Source organism: Antechinus flavipes, chromosome 2 (assembly GCF_016432865.1).
Source record: "Antechinus flavipes isolate AdamAnt ecotype Samford, QLD, Australia chromosome 2, AdamAnt_v2, whole genome shotgun sequence".
NCBI classification, from domain to species: Eukaryota; Metazoa; Chordata; class Mammalia; order Dasyuromorphia; family Dasyuridae; genus Antechinus; species Antechinus flavipes.
The window spans coordinates 370,201,788-370,216,404 of record NC_067399.1 but is presented as its reverse complement, the minus strand read 5'-3'; the positions used below and the strand labels follow the sequence as shown (position 1 = coordinate 370,216,404).

Below are 14,617 nucleotides of genomic sequence, written 5' to 3'. Positions count from 1 at the left end.
TCCGACTTTTCCCCTCCCTCCCTTCACCCCCTCCCCCAGATGGCAAGCAGTCCTACATGTTAAATATGTCACATTATATCCTAGATACAATATATATGTGCAGAACCGAACAGGGAACTAACTTCTTCCTGGGATAGTCCATTCTATTGTTGAAAAACTACAATTTGGAAAAGTGCAAAAGTTTCTCCTTATATCCAGACAAGATCCATCTGTTCATTGTTCCTAGTTTTTTTGTGTTGAGGCTGAACAAGTTGAATCTTTTCCCCATATTTACATTGTTATTGTTTGTCATTCATTTTTTGTGGGGTGGGGGTGGGGAGAATACAGATGACATCACAGGCTGTTATCTTGACTTGCCTATGAATTGGATCTAAGTGAGTCAGAGTTGCACAAAGTTATTTGTCTCACATTTCCTTCCTGAGTCATTAAAGTCCAGTGACAGGACAAAAGTCAGGGTGACTAGTGATGGCTCAGGATGCCTTGGATGACCTTGGTGTCCTCAATGTCTGACCAAGCTCTAAGCTCTTTATAACACTTGCTTCAGCTGTTGGAACAAATTGTTTTTATCCATCTATTCTACTGGGAAAAGTCTTCACATGCTTGGGGTAGATAACCCTCAATTCACCAGTAGATTTGTGGCCCATCAGTTACCCTCAATTAGTTTTAACTAAACTAGTTTAGTGCATTTGCCAAGATGGTTCATCAGATACAGCCAAAGGTAGATGAGTAACCCTGAAAACGATTTGGTGAGCCTCATGCCAAAGATGCTAGTCCTCCCTGAACATCCCATACATTCCCATATCCACCCTTTATAGATAGGTCTTTTGTACATTGCTCAAGAGCACCTTTCCCAGTTCCTTCAAGGCAATTCCAAACCTCTACAGCAAACATGACATTGGACAAAGCACAGAAAAATGATACTCTCCCATTTTCATCTTTTTTTTTTTTTTTTTTTTTTTTTTTTTTTTTGCTGAGGCAATTGGGGTTAAGTTACTTGCCTAGTATCACACAGTTAGGAAGTGTTAAGTGTCTGAGGTCAATTTGAACTCAGGTCCTCCTGACTTCAGGTTTGGTATTCTATTCATAGCGTCACCTACCTGCTCTTACTCTCCCTATTTTCAATGAACTTAGAAAGCTAGTTTGGTGAGTGTGACAAGGATACAGAGGCAAAACTAAATGTAGAAAAAATGTTTTAGGGAAACTTGAAGATTTTTAACCTAGTGAAACAGATGAGATAGAACTTAGGAGGTTTTGTGAAGGAGGTGGGCTATGGTGTAACAAGATATTTTACCCTTACAATCACTACCTGTGTAATTTTGGACAAGTTTGTCTTAGATTTCTTGGGCTTCACTTTCCATATTTTTAAAAATGAGGGGATTGGACTAGATAGCCTCTGAGGTTTTTTTTCTAGCCCTAGAATGAAATAACTTAGTTATTAACGTTCAATTTTTATAGTTCAATAAAAAAAGGAAGATGTATCAGATTTTTGGAATCTCTTGCTTTTTTGTAGAGTCCCTTCCCATCCTTAGAAGCCAGACTATGGAGAATCTTTTTGTAAATGATGAATCTAGTGTAAATTCAAGGCGCTCCCAATTTATGAACACTTTTGGAATAGTTTATACGTATAAATGGCCATTTCCCCCTCCACTTTCATAACCAGTTCCAGTGCCCCCATAGTCCAAAGACTAGGCTTTTGAGGAATAGATAGGTTCACAAATGCAAGAAAGGAAGATGAAAAAATAAGACCAGTTTAGGAGAGCTAGAAAGAAAAGAGTGATATATACACATTGTCTTATTTGAGACTGTCTCCTCACATTGCCTTGATGTGTTCACTTCTCCCTGTCACAGTGCCTGAATTCCCATTAGAAATGCATTTCATTAAACTGGCTGCTCAGTCTGGAAGGAATGTGGTTAGAGGAGTTGCTTACAGGACATTATAGTATGTTGGAAAAATTTTTGGAATTGGGATTAGAAAACCTAAATTAAAATCTGGCCCTTTCGATCTCTAGTGCTGAGCACAATGTCTTGACATATAGTAAGTACTAATACATGCTAATTGATAGAACCAGAACTCCATTACTGAGCTTATACCCCAAGAAAGCCTCTGATAAATAGCGAACCTTTCTTAAAATATACTTCAAAACTTTTATGTGTTTAAAATTCTTATAGTAGCACTTTTTGTGATAACTAAGAATTGAAAACAAAGTCAATTGAGAAAGGGCAAAACAAATGTGGTATATGTATGAACTAATGGTGACTGAGTATGTATACATTTATATATACCTACAACAAGGTAAATGAAAAAGAACAACCACACAACAAAAACTGAAAAGTAGATATAACAAAATTAGAAAGATCAAGAAGGACTTGAATGAAGAGATATGAGAAGACACCCTAACTTAACCCTTTGTAGATCTGGAAGGCACACAGGTGTTATATACATTGTACATGTTTTTGGACTTTTCTTTATCAATCGATTGTGGTGATTTTTTTCGTTTTCTCTCTAAAAAACAGGAAATTGTAATTTCTTTCTAAAAAATTCTGTTATTTAGGATGGTTTTCCGGGAGGGATAAAGAGCATCAATAGATGGGATAATGATGATGATGTAAGAAACAGAAGATTAAAAAAACCCTATTTAAAAAAAGTTATCATTGGTTCTTTTAATTATTTCTTTGTATCCCTGATGTTTGACACAGAGTCTGACACATAGTAGGTGATTAATGAATGCTTAATGTTTAATTCCCAACAGTTAAAAGTGTTCATATATAGAATGGGTACTAGGGAATTCAGGAGGCAGCTAATTCTTTGTCATGGAAGATTGAATAACCATTTCTTGTGTAATAGAGATTCCTATTCAGCATCTCTGATTTCCCCTCCTTTTTTTCCCCCCTGAGGCAATTGGGGATAAGTGACTTGCCCAGGGTCACACAGCTAGGACATGTTAAGTGTCTGAGATCAAATTTGAACTCAGTCCTCCTGAGTTCAGGGCTGGTGCTCTATCCACTGCTCCACCCAGCTGCCCCTTAGCTTTTTATTTTCAAAATACATGCAAAGATAGTTTTCAACATTCACCCTTGCAAAAGCTTGTGTTCCAAATTTTTCTCCCTCCTTTTCCTCACTCTCTTCTCCTAAACAACAAGTTAAGCAATATAGGTTAAACATGTACAGTTCTTCTATTTCCATGTTTATCCGATTTCCCTTCTAATTCAGAGAACCTATGATTTTAGGAAGGGCTCCCATGGTAACCTAAGCATCATATATCATATGGTTTCCATGAGAAAAATCTTTTTTTTTTCCTGAGACCAAAATAATCCATATGTAGATAATTACTCTCTTTAAATAAAAAGTCAAAAAAGGAATCAGTTCTCATGCTTAAGGAGCTCACGTTCTAACTGGGCTGACAATATATGTATATAGTCAAATTTTTAGGACATACCGTATTCATAAACAAGGGGTCTTCCTCTTGGGCAGTGGGTGAGAAAAAAACAAACAAACAAGCAAGTAAGAGAATGGTGGTATGGGGCTAGAAATGAATTGCTCAACTTGCTTTTAACTCTCATCTTGAGGTAAACTAAATGGCACCTGGTATAGTTACTTTCCAAGTTCTGGAGGAGAGCCCTGATCCTGGAGCTATGGGCAGAATCCTGGAGCTGTCCAAGATGCAAGGGGGTGTGGCTAAGCTAAGGCTGCCTAGTATTCCCTTATCTTCCATGTTTCCTTGCCCAGGGTTACCTGGGCAATCACTGCTAATCACTCTTCCCTACTGGAGTAGGATAGAAGGGATGCCCATCTCCTACTCTTGATTTCCTCCATCCTTCTTATGGCAGCCTCACAGCCACGTCTAAAACCACTGTTTCTGGAAACCATGTTGTTTTAAGTATTTGCTCATTTTGCGTGTGTCTATAGATTTAGAATCCAGGTGGCCAGAGGAATCTGTGCCAAATCTTACTTGAATGCTAATTGAAATTGGGAATTGAGGGTGGACAAAATCCTGGGAAGGAAATATTTAAAATACTGAGTTTTAACCTTTTATAACCCAAAGTAACACTACCAGAGACAGCTCTAGCTGGAAGAGCGGAGAGTCAAGAATTAAGAGAGAAAATGATAGGTAGTGTTTATATAATGCTTTAAGACTTGAACAGTTCTTTAAAAATACTGTTATTTGATATGACAGCCCTGGGGAAAATATGCTGTTATTATCCCCATTTCACAGTTGAGGAGATTGAAGATGAGACAGGATCATTCAATTCATGTCGGAGGTCGGATTTAAATTCAAGTTTTCCTGACTGTGCGTCCGGCTCTCTGGCCAAAGTGACACCTAACTGCCTAACATGACAGGCTGAAGGAGAAGAGGAAGAATCCTTCGGATTTTAATCCCGTTTCCATGGCTCCACAAACAAAGAGAAGGTCTGATGGGGAGAGGGAGCAGCTACTTGTACAAAGCTGCCTGTGTCAGTGCCTGGAGCAGCTGGCCCTGTTTTCTGCTGCCACCTTGTGGTTGTGCTGTGACTTCACTGGCTAATGGGGAATCCCAAGGTGGAGTAATCAACGCCTGCTTCGCGATGTTCTGGAGAGTTACCTGGGTCCCTGAGGATTAAGGAAGCGGCTAATGTACGGCCCTAGGCCTTTTGTGGCCGAGGTGAGACTGGGGCTTCCTTCCTGTGTATAGCTTTATCTGCACTCTACTGCCCGATGTTTTAATTTAATTTAATTTAATTTTCCCTATTGCTGTTTCTTTTGCGCCGTATACAGAGCCATCATCATCATTGTTGTCATCGAAAAGACATCATCACGATAAGAAGTCACATTTCTATAGTATTTTGGGGTTTGCAAAGTGCTTTCCTCTGCACAATTCCTATTTTAGAGAAGGAAACTGAGTCTGAGAGGGGAAAGGTGTTAGAATTCAGCCTCCTGTTTCTAAATTAAAGTGTCATCCAGGAGGGCCTAGATTTGGAGTCCACGGGCCTGGGTTCAAATCCTGACTCTGGTACTTAACTATTCATATGTGGTCTTAGGTAAAACATTAAATTTTACTGAGTCTGTAAAATGAGGGGATTGGATTAGACAGTATCTTTAAGGTTGTAACTAGGGCTAAATCTGTGATCCTGAGTGACAGTGAGCTCACTTATGAAGTGGTCCATTCTTTTTTTTTTTTTTTTTTTTAATAGCTCTGATTATTAAGAAAGTTTTCCATATATTGAGCAGCAACTTGTCTCCCTACAACTGACTATCATGGTTTGCTTGGATTTAGTGGCTTTAATTCACTGAAAATAACTTGGTGCTTTCTTATCAGATCCGATTTTAAAAATAATAGATACATAATAAATACTTAAAAAATAATCCTTGTTGATTATTTTAGTTTTGTTTTTCCAATTTTTCCATTCTCTCTGGTTTCTCATATTCTTTTGTTAACTTCTTAGACAACTTGCATTTTTCCTTTTTTTTTTTCTTCCCATTGTCGTTACTCTAATATAGATACTTACCACCATTTTTCTAATTATTGTAAAAAATCTCCTAACAGCTTTCCTCCCTCTCTCCTGCTTCTCCTCCTCCTTTCCATCCTTCCCAAATCAACAGAATATTCATTTGTTTTCATAGATCTGCCCTTGCTGCTTCTCTGCTTAAGAACTTTCTATGGTTCCTATTGCAAGATGTGCTCTTTCATTTGTGATTTTTATACTTTAATTGTGTGGTGGTTATACTTTTTGTTTACAGAAATCCTTTACTTTTCTAAATTATACTTGGTTAAAATGGGAAATAATTTACTACTATTAGTGTAGCTAAATTAAAATGGTAGAGATTATTTATTAAAAAATGTTAGAAACATAAGACATTATCTAATTTCCTTATTTTATAGATAAAGAAACTGAGGCTTTAAGAGAGAAATGGCTTGTCTACAGTCACATGGATTATTAAATAGCAGAAATAGATTTTTTTCAGGTCGGTTTTTGGATTTATTATTGATAAATATTCTTTGCTTGATAAATTCCATTAAGATAGGGGCTATGTTTTTTAAAAAATAGTAGTAGCTTTTTATTTTTCAAAATATATGCACATGCAAATATAATTATCAGCAATCACCCTTGCAGATTGTAAAGGGCTGAATCTCTGAATAGGTGCACTGGAATCAGACAACTGAGCATGTAAGACTAATTACTTATTGGACAATACTCTATTAGCATATGCTTGGAAAATGGCTCTTCTCACTATTCTGTGCTGGCTCAATCTTTTGGTGTATACAGATAATTGTAGGAGGGATTAGGGGGTGGAGTAAGACAAGCCAGGGTCACTTTGGTGGTGGAGGAAGAGAAGGGAGGTTGTGGAGAGCTTGTAGTGTTTCATCCATCTCCTTTACTTCTCCCCCTAAAGACCAAGAATAAAGACCAAGGACTTTTGCTGATCCTGACTCTGGCTGATCCTGAGGTCAACAGAGAGCTAACCTGGACTTCATAGCCGACTTTGTGTTCCACATTTTTCTCTTCCCTTCCCTACTGCCCCCCTTCCCTAGACAGCAAGTAATCCAATATAGGTTAAATGTGTGCAGTTCTTCTAAACATATTTCCTCATTTATCATGCTGCACAAGAAAAAATGGATCAAAAGGAAAGTTAGGAAAAGAAAAAACAAACAACAACAACAACAATGAAAATACTATGTTGTGGTACATATTCAGTAGGCATTATGTTTTATTTAAACTTTGTCTCTCTAAAACTAAATATCATGTCTGTTGCATACAGTAGGCAATTAATAAATGTTTGATTAACGAATGAATGGATTTGATAAACCTACTATTTGGTCTTGTCTTTATTTCTAAATTGTCATATGTGACTACCACGATCTAAACTGTGGATTCCTTGTGGGAGGTGGGAGTTGGGGATGAAAAAACATCTTTTTAATCATTATTGACTTTGGAGGACCAAGCCCAGGGTTCGATAGATGTGTTTTATAAATGTGTTTTAAAATAGTAGACAGCTAAGTGGTGCAATGGATAGAGCACTGGACCTGGAATGAGGAAGACCTGGGTTCAGATCTACCTTCAGATACTTACTAGTTGTGTAACTCTGGACAAGTCACTTAATTCTGCTTGCCTCAGTTTTCTCATCTAGAAAATGAACTAGAGAAGGAAATGACAAACAACTCTAGCATATTTGTTAAGAGAGAAGTGATTTATCTGGCCAAGATAACCTCATAAAATTAAAGGCAGACACTACTGAGTCTGTATCCAAAAGAAATCATAAAAGATGGAAAAGGACCTGCATACGGAAAAATGTTTGTAGCATCTCTTTTTGTAGCAAAGAATTGGAAAATGAGAGGATGCCCATCAGTTAGGGAATGACTGAATAAGTTATAGCATATGAATGTAATGGAATATCATTCTATTAAAAAATGATGAGCAGGCTGATTTCAGAGAAGCCTGGAAAGACTTCTATGAACTGATACTGAATGAAGTGAAGAGAACCAAGAGAACATTGTACACAGTAACAACAAGATTGTGTAATGATCAACTATGATAAACTTACATCTTCTCAGATCCATGATCCAAAACAATTCCAATAGATTTTGGATAGAAAATGCCATCAACATCCAAAGAAAAATCTATGGAGACAATGTAGATTGAAGCACACTATTTTCACTTTTTTGTTGTTGCTATGTTTTGTTTTGTTTTTTCTTTCTTGTGTTTTTTTTTCTCTTGTTCTGACTTTTCTTTCCCAACATGACACATATGGAAAAATGTTAGAAATTGATTGTATCTGTACAACCTAAAAAAAAAAAATTTAAAGGCAGAACCTGAAATAAGAAGTGAGGTCTGATCCCTTGGTCCAGAGTTCATTCCACTTAACCTCACTGCTTTGGTATAATCACTTTCTATGAAGTCCATTTATGATAATATGAGCTTCTGACCTGGTTAAAATCAAGGCACCTTGCAAACCAACTACTTTGCATCTTCTCCTAGTTCTAGTTCCTGGAAGCAATTTGTTCACTGCTCTGAAAAAGCTACCCATGTTTAATGATGAGGAATACTCTCAAGAACACCAGCTACCAGAAGATACTCTGGCCCTTCCGTGAGTACTAAAGAACTGTGTCTGAGCATATAGTTTGGGCTGGGGAGGAGGGGAAGAAACCTTGAAAGTACTAGGCTCCAACTTGAGTACGGGAAAGTGAAAGGTCATAGAAAGGAAGAGAGAGGACAAGAGCTTTTAACTCCTCTCTTAATTTTTTTTTTCCCCTTCTATTCTCCTTTCTTACTCTTTCTTACTCTTCTTCCTCCTTTTCTATATCAGTATACTATTTTGTGCTCTTTTTTTCAAAGCACTTTTACCTTCATTATTTCATGTACTTTTTATAAAATACTAGGAAGTAGGAAAGGATCATCCTCTTTTTTTTCTGATGTGAAAACAGTTCTGGAGAGGTTAAATGGTTTACTCAGTTACATGACTAGTCATTATATTATCACTTATATCATTATCTCTGTTTATTCCCTTATTTTTCCCTGTCATTGCTATAACTAGCATTTCTAGAATATTGAAATACAATATACAAATATAATGATAATGAACATTTTTGCTTTGTTCTTTATCTTACTGGAATGGCTTCTACTATTTCCCCATTACATCCTTAATTAAGTAGTTTTTTTTTTTAATATATAAAGGAGAGTTGTATTGCTTTTTTGGGGTATCTATTAATATAATAATGTGATTTAAAATTACTTTTGTTATTGATATTGTCTATTATAATTTAGTTTTCAAGAGTATTGAATTAATTCCGCATTCCTTATATTAATTCAACCTGACCATAGTATGTAATTTTTAATATGTTGCTTTAGCCTCTTTGCTAATTAATGAGATATTATTGTATGGTCTTCTTCCTCTATGTCTTCCTGGCTTAGATATTAGGATCATAGTTGGTAGACCCTTTCTTTTCCTTTTTAAAAATATACTATGTAAAATTAGAATTAATTGTTTTTTAGATATTTAATAGAATTCATTTGTATCTAGTGACTTTTTTGTTCTGTGACTTTTTGGGGACAGGCTGGAATTTCTTTATGGCTTGTATAATTTCTTTTTTTCCCTGAGATTTGATTATTTAAATTTCTATTTCTTGTTTTGTTAAGTGGGTTATTTCACATGTTTGTACATAAATATCTATTTCATTTATGAGTTTTGGTAGCTATAATTGGTCAAAATAATTACTAATTTCCTTTATTTCTGTTTTTATATTTTGAATTCCTAAAAAAATTTTGTTATATTAACAATTTAGTTTTTCTGAATTATTTTAGGTCAGATTAGCAAATAGTTTATCAACTTTATTTTTTAAAATTGACTCCTATTTAGTTATTGAATGAATTTGTTTTCAATTTTATCATTTTGATTTTCAGAATTTTAATTTTTGTGTTTAATTGCTTGTCTTATAATTTTTGTTTTTCTTTTTTTGTTTTTTTGTTTTTAGTCGCACGAACCTTTCTTTCTCTCTTTTCTTGATGAAAGTGTTTAGGTATAAATTTTTCTATAATGACTAAGTCAGCTATATCCACAAAATTTTATGTTGTCTCTTTTTATATTTCTTTTAGGAAATTATTTAATATTTATATGATTTGGTTTTTTAATCCACCAGTTCTTTAATATTAATATTTAGTCTCCATTTTAAGTTTGAATGCTTTCTTCAGATTCCCTTTATTTATTATAATTTTTGTTATGTTTTATCAGCAAAGGTTATAATATATTTTTGCTTTTCTATAATTATTTATGAAATTTTTAATGCTATAATGTATAGCCAGTTTGATATAAAAACACCATACACAGTTGAGAACTACCTATAAATATAAACATTTTTATTCCAACCCATTTTTCTCCAGATATTTTATCTATCTTTTCTAATATTCTTTTCAGGTCCTTAACTTTTTTCATATTAGTATTAATAAAGAAAATATTGAAGTTTCCAACTATTATCATTTTTTTGCTTATTTCTCCTTACAACTTAAATTTTTTTTTAAATGCTTAGGTAATATGCCAGTTGGTGTGTATATATTGTTGTGATATTATTTTATTGACTGTGGTATCTTTAAGCATAATATAAGTTTTCTGCTTATCTTTTTTTTTTTTTTTTTTTTTTTTTACCATTTCTGTATTCTTGCCTTGAATGAGATCATGATTAATACTCTTTTTTTTTCTAAATTAGCCCAAAGCTATACTTTATCTTTATTTAAGTTCTTTGTCAATATTTTTGTTTCACATGTTTTTGTAACAAACAAATTGGATTTCTGTTTACTGATCCATTCTTTTCCCCTCCATGTCTCATATTCTTTCTTTCATATCTACATTCTCTTTTCTTGTACTCCAGTTATGTAAAATAATAGGCTTTTTTCCATTCTTTTTCCCTACCCTTTTTCTTCTCTCTTAAAACCAAGAACTGTTTTAGTTAGATCCTTCTGTGATCCTTAAAGATAGTGGGACTCTGAAGGGACATTTATCACTTAATCTCTTTTCCTGTTAGAAGACAAGTACTTTCAAAATAATTTGTCTCTTCTAGTTGCTCAGTTGAACTTTCCAGATTTTTGGTGGTGTGATGTAGTATGGTGTGGTGTGTGTGTTGTTTTTACATTTTTAAAGTTTCTTCTCAGATCATATCTTCCTTTTTTAAGAAAAATCTGGAATGCTTTAGAATCCTTTATTAAAAGTTCCCCTCTTCTCTCCTCCCGCCCTCCTCCCCCCAATTTCTTTGGGTAAGTTATTCTTATTTGTAAGTTATCCTTTTTCCTTTTGGATGAGAGTGTCCAAGACTTTTTCATCTTTATAGTAGTTACATAATCTTGTTTGATTCTGATTAGTTCTTTGGTACTTGAATTCTTTCTTTCTGAATACTTACGATAGTTTTCTGTTACTTTGAAGTTCTAGAATTTGACTTAAGTTACTGGATGTTTTCAGTTTGGGGTTTCTTTACTGTGTTGGAATTGGTGTATTCTTTTTTATTTCATTTCATCTCTGGTTCTAAGAGCTGGGCCTTTTTCATTTATTGAATTCATAACGAATAGTATCTTCAGTTTTTTTCATCACAGTTTTCAGGGAATCTGATTATTCTTAATTTAGCTCTCCTTGATGCTTTACATGTTCTTCAATTTTTTTAATCTTTTGATTTTGTTCTGATATTTCTTGTTTCCTCAAGTCATTTTGTTCTGATTTTCCTTTCAAGGAATCTTTTGCTTTTATAAGGTTTTCTACCTTGTATTCTAGGCTGTTTATTCTCCTTCCAATTTCCTCCACCATAATTCTCCTTTTAATATTATTTTCACTTATTATTTTTTCCTTAATTTTTTCTAGTCATTCATATAGTCCTTTTGGCCAACCTTTTATTGTTTCTCTGAGGTTCTGTTTATATTTATGAAATTACTCTTTTAATGTGGCCTGACTTCTTTAACCTTTAAAATTCTGCTCTCTCCCCCACCCCCCCTGGCAATTAAGGTTAAGTGACTTGCCCAGAGTCACCCAGCCAGTTAGTGTTAAGTGTTTGTGGCTAGATTTGAATTCAGGTCCTCCTGACTCTAGCCATTACATCAACTAGCTGCCCCACCCTTAATATTTCTTTATTGAATTTGGCATTTCTTCTGATTTTATTTTTCCTATGATGGTCTCTTTGTCTTTTAGGTTTTAGGTCTATTTAGTGGGGCTGGTGCCCCATGGTATGAAACCTTGAGCTCTGGCTGGTTTCTAGCCCTTTTGTGTAGTTCTGGTTTGGATAACTTCTGTTATGGTTTTTGTTTTGCTGGAGTGTACGTGTGTATGAGGAGACTGGGATTTATATTGTCATCTTAACCTGAAGTTTGAGATAAAATGCTGATGTTGTAGGATGAAGGTCAGGGATGCTGGTCAATTTGAGTGCTCCAGCTCTGGAGGTAGGGGTGGGACAGATAATGTATACACATTATGTATATTATTATGTGTGTAACCTAGTGGGAAAACATATATGTAAGATAAGATAAGAAAACATAAACATAAGTAGGAAGTAGGCATTGGGCTTCCCAAGGTGATCTTCTGCTTCTGAAGAGAAGTGTGTGGGTGGATATTGGATGCAGGAAGCTGTCTCTTAGATTTGTTCATTAAGAGTTTCTTGATGTTTCATTTGATGAGTTTCATTTGAGTGAGACTCAGAAGCCAACTAGTAAGTGATTAAGAAAAGAATGGAAGAAGATAAAGTGAAGTCACCAAATATAGATTATATTTTAAGATAGTTGATAAGATGGAAGGACCTGGTGAAGATTTTTAAAGATCAGAAGACTTGAGTGTGTTTGTAGGTAGCAGGAAGGAATTGATAAATAGGAAGAAATTGAAAAGAGGAAGGGAGAAAACTAGTAGGGGACACTTTGCTGGGGAAGGTAGGAAGAAAGGGTATCAATATTGCATGTAGAGGGGTTGGTCTTAGTGAAGAGAAAGGTCACATTTACAACAAAGACTGAAATTGCATCAGAGACTCTGTGTGTGTGTGTGTGTGTGTGTGTGTGTGTGTGTGTGTGTGTGTGTGTATGTATTAAGAAGAGAAGAAGGAAGAGAGGATAAATGAGCTTCATATAGAAATCCAGAAGAGAGATTTAGGGGAGGCGTGCTATGGGAAGCTTGAGGGAGAAAAGAGAAAGTTATAAGGAAGAGGAATTCAACTTTTTTGGGGGACAGGTTATGTCAGAGAAAAAATACCCCAGATCATTTACAATTCTTTTTAAATGGGAGGAACTCCTTTGGAGAAGTAGTGAGTTCCCCATTACTTGAGAGCTTCCAAAATAGACTGGACTTGTGGGTATATTAGGATTTCTTTTGGGATATGGGTTGCAATAGATGGATACTGAGGAACCTTCCAATTCTAAAATTTTGTGACTTTGTGTTTGTCAGCATATTTTGTCTCTAAACTCTTTCTAATTCTTCCTGAGGGGATAACACAGTAGATAAAGCATTAGACCTGGAGTCAGGAAGACAAAAATTCAAATCTGACTTCTGTTACTTGTTAGCTAGGTATACCTGGACAAATCATTTTAAATCTGTTTGCCTCAGTTTCTTCATCTGTAAAATGAAATGGAAAAAGAAATGGCAAACAAACAGTATCCAGTATCTATGTCCAACACCCCCTCCCCAACTGGATTATGAAGGGTTGAACACCACTGAAATCACTAAATGAAAATCATTACTGGTTCCCTGCCTTTTCTCCTCTCTCCTTCTTGATTTGCTATTTTGACTCAACATTTATTAAAAACGGCAACAACAACATGAAAAACAAAATCCTAGCTTAGTAGCACATATTTTTTTTTTCCCCCTGAATAGCTTTCCCGCTTCCTCTTTTTTCAAAGTTACCTGGCCCTGGAGGTTTCTTGTGACCTTCTTGGAAGTATATAACTGTTTTTAAATTCTGAGGACTATTTGTGACCTGGCTTGTACTGGTTTCCCATGAGGGGGAGAGAGCATTTTGCCAAGACATCCTCCCTCAATAATAATCTCCTGGCTAATTGTGTGACTTCCCTCCTCCTCCCTTAGCAGAAGGTTATTGGGAAGGTGACTCTGAGAAGTGACTGTCAAAGGCAGAGCTCCTTCTGCTTTCCCCCTCTCTCTTTCGGGGTCTCTGCTAGAATGCTCTTATGTTGTTGTCCTTAGAGGATCACATAGTGCAGTTAAGAGAGCCAGGTTTGAAGTCAGAGAACTTGAGTTCAGATCTTAGCTCTGCCACTTATTCCATATATCACTTGGGGAAACCACCTAATACCTATGGGCCTCATCTGTGAAATGATGGAATTGGATTACATCTCTGCCATAGAGCTGCAATAGGTCTCAGGCTATCCATTCCAACACCCCCTCCTCCCATTTTTACAGAGGACACTGAGACCCAAACAGATAAGCCCAAAATCATAAGGTAATGTCATAAATAGGATTTGAACCCATTCCTGAGTCCAGAATAACTCTTTTAAATAATAATGGCTAGCATTAACAGGTTTGCAAAGCACTTTATAAATATTATCTCACTTTATCCTCACAATAACTTCTGGAAGTAGGTGCTGTTATTATCCCCATTTTCTAGATTTAAAAAACTGGGGCAGACAGAAGTTAAATATCTTGGCTAGGATCACACAACTCATTTTTGAGCATGATTTGAACTGAAGTTTTCCTGATTCTATGTCCAGGACTCCAAGTATACACTATGCCACTTAGCTGTTTTTCCCACTCTACCATGATCTCTTAAGTTTTTTTGCTGGCTCTAGAACAAAGGATCATAGACTTAAAACTGGATGAGTTCCACCTACCTCTTAAAGATTATCCAGGCTAATCCTCTTATTTAGAAGTGAGGAAATTGAGCCTTGAGATACTTGCCTAAAGTTGCATAGATACTAATTAAGAGGACCTAGTTCTAGGTCTCCTAGATTGTCAGTCCTGAGCTTTCTCCTTATGTTAAGCTTCATCTTGGAGGTCAAATGGGGATTATAACAGCACATATTAGAACTGTGAAACTTCATAGAAAACACCTAATATAAACCCTTTTATAGATACAGAAACAAATCAGGAGAAAGAAAGGGAATGAATATCCAGAGGCCAAACACAAACTATTGTGTTTATTAGATATGGTTACTGTGTCAGTTGTTTTTCCTTAAC

The 14,617-nt window shown here is 35.5% G+C and overlaps 1 protein-coding gene across 1 annotated transcript in view; it reads left to right on the top strand.

Moving 5' to 3' along the window:
* The window catches only part of ASPG (asparaginase), a 123,092-nt gene that overhangs the window by 12,382 nt on the left and 96,093 nt on the right, over positions 1-14,617 (top strand). The window contains exon 2 of the mRNA XM_051978275.1: positions 7,954-8,062. Coding sequence (XP_051834235.1) covers positions 7,954-8,062 — 109 coding nt within the window. The remainder of the gene's footprint in view (positions 1-7,953; positions 8,063-14,617) is intronic.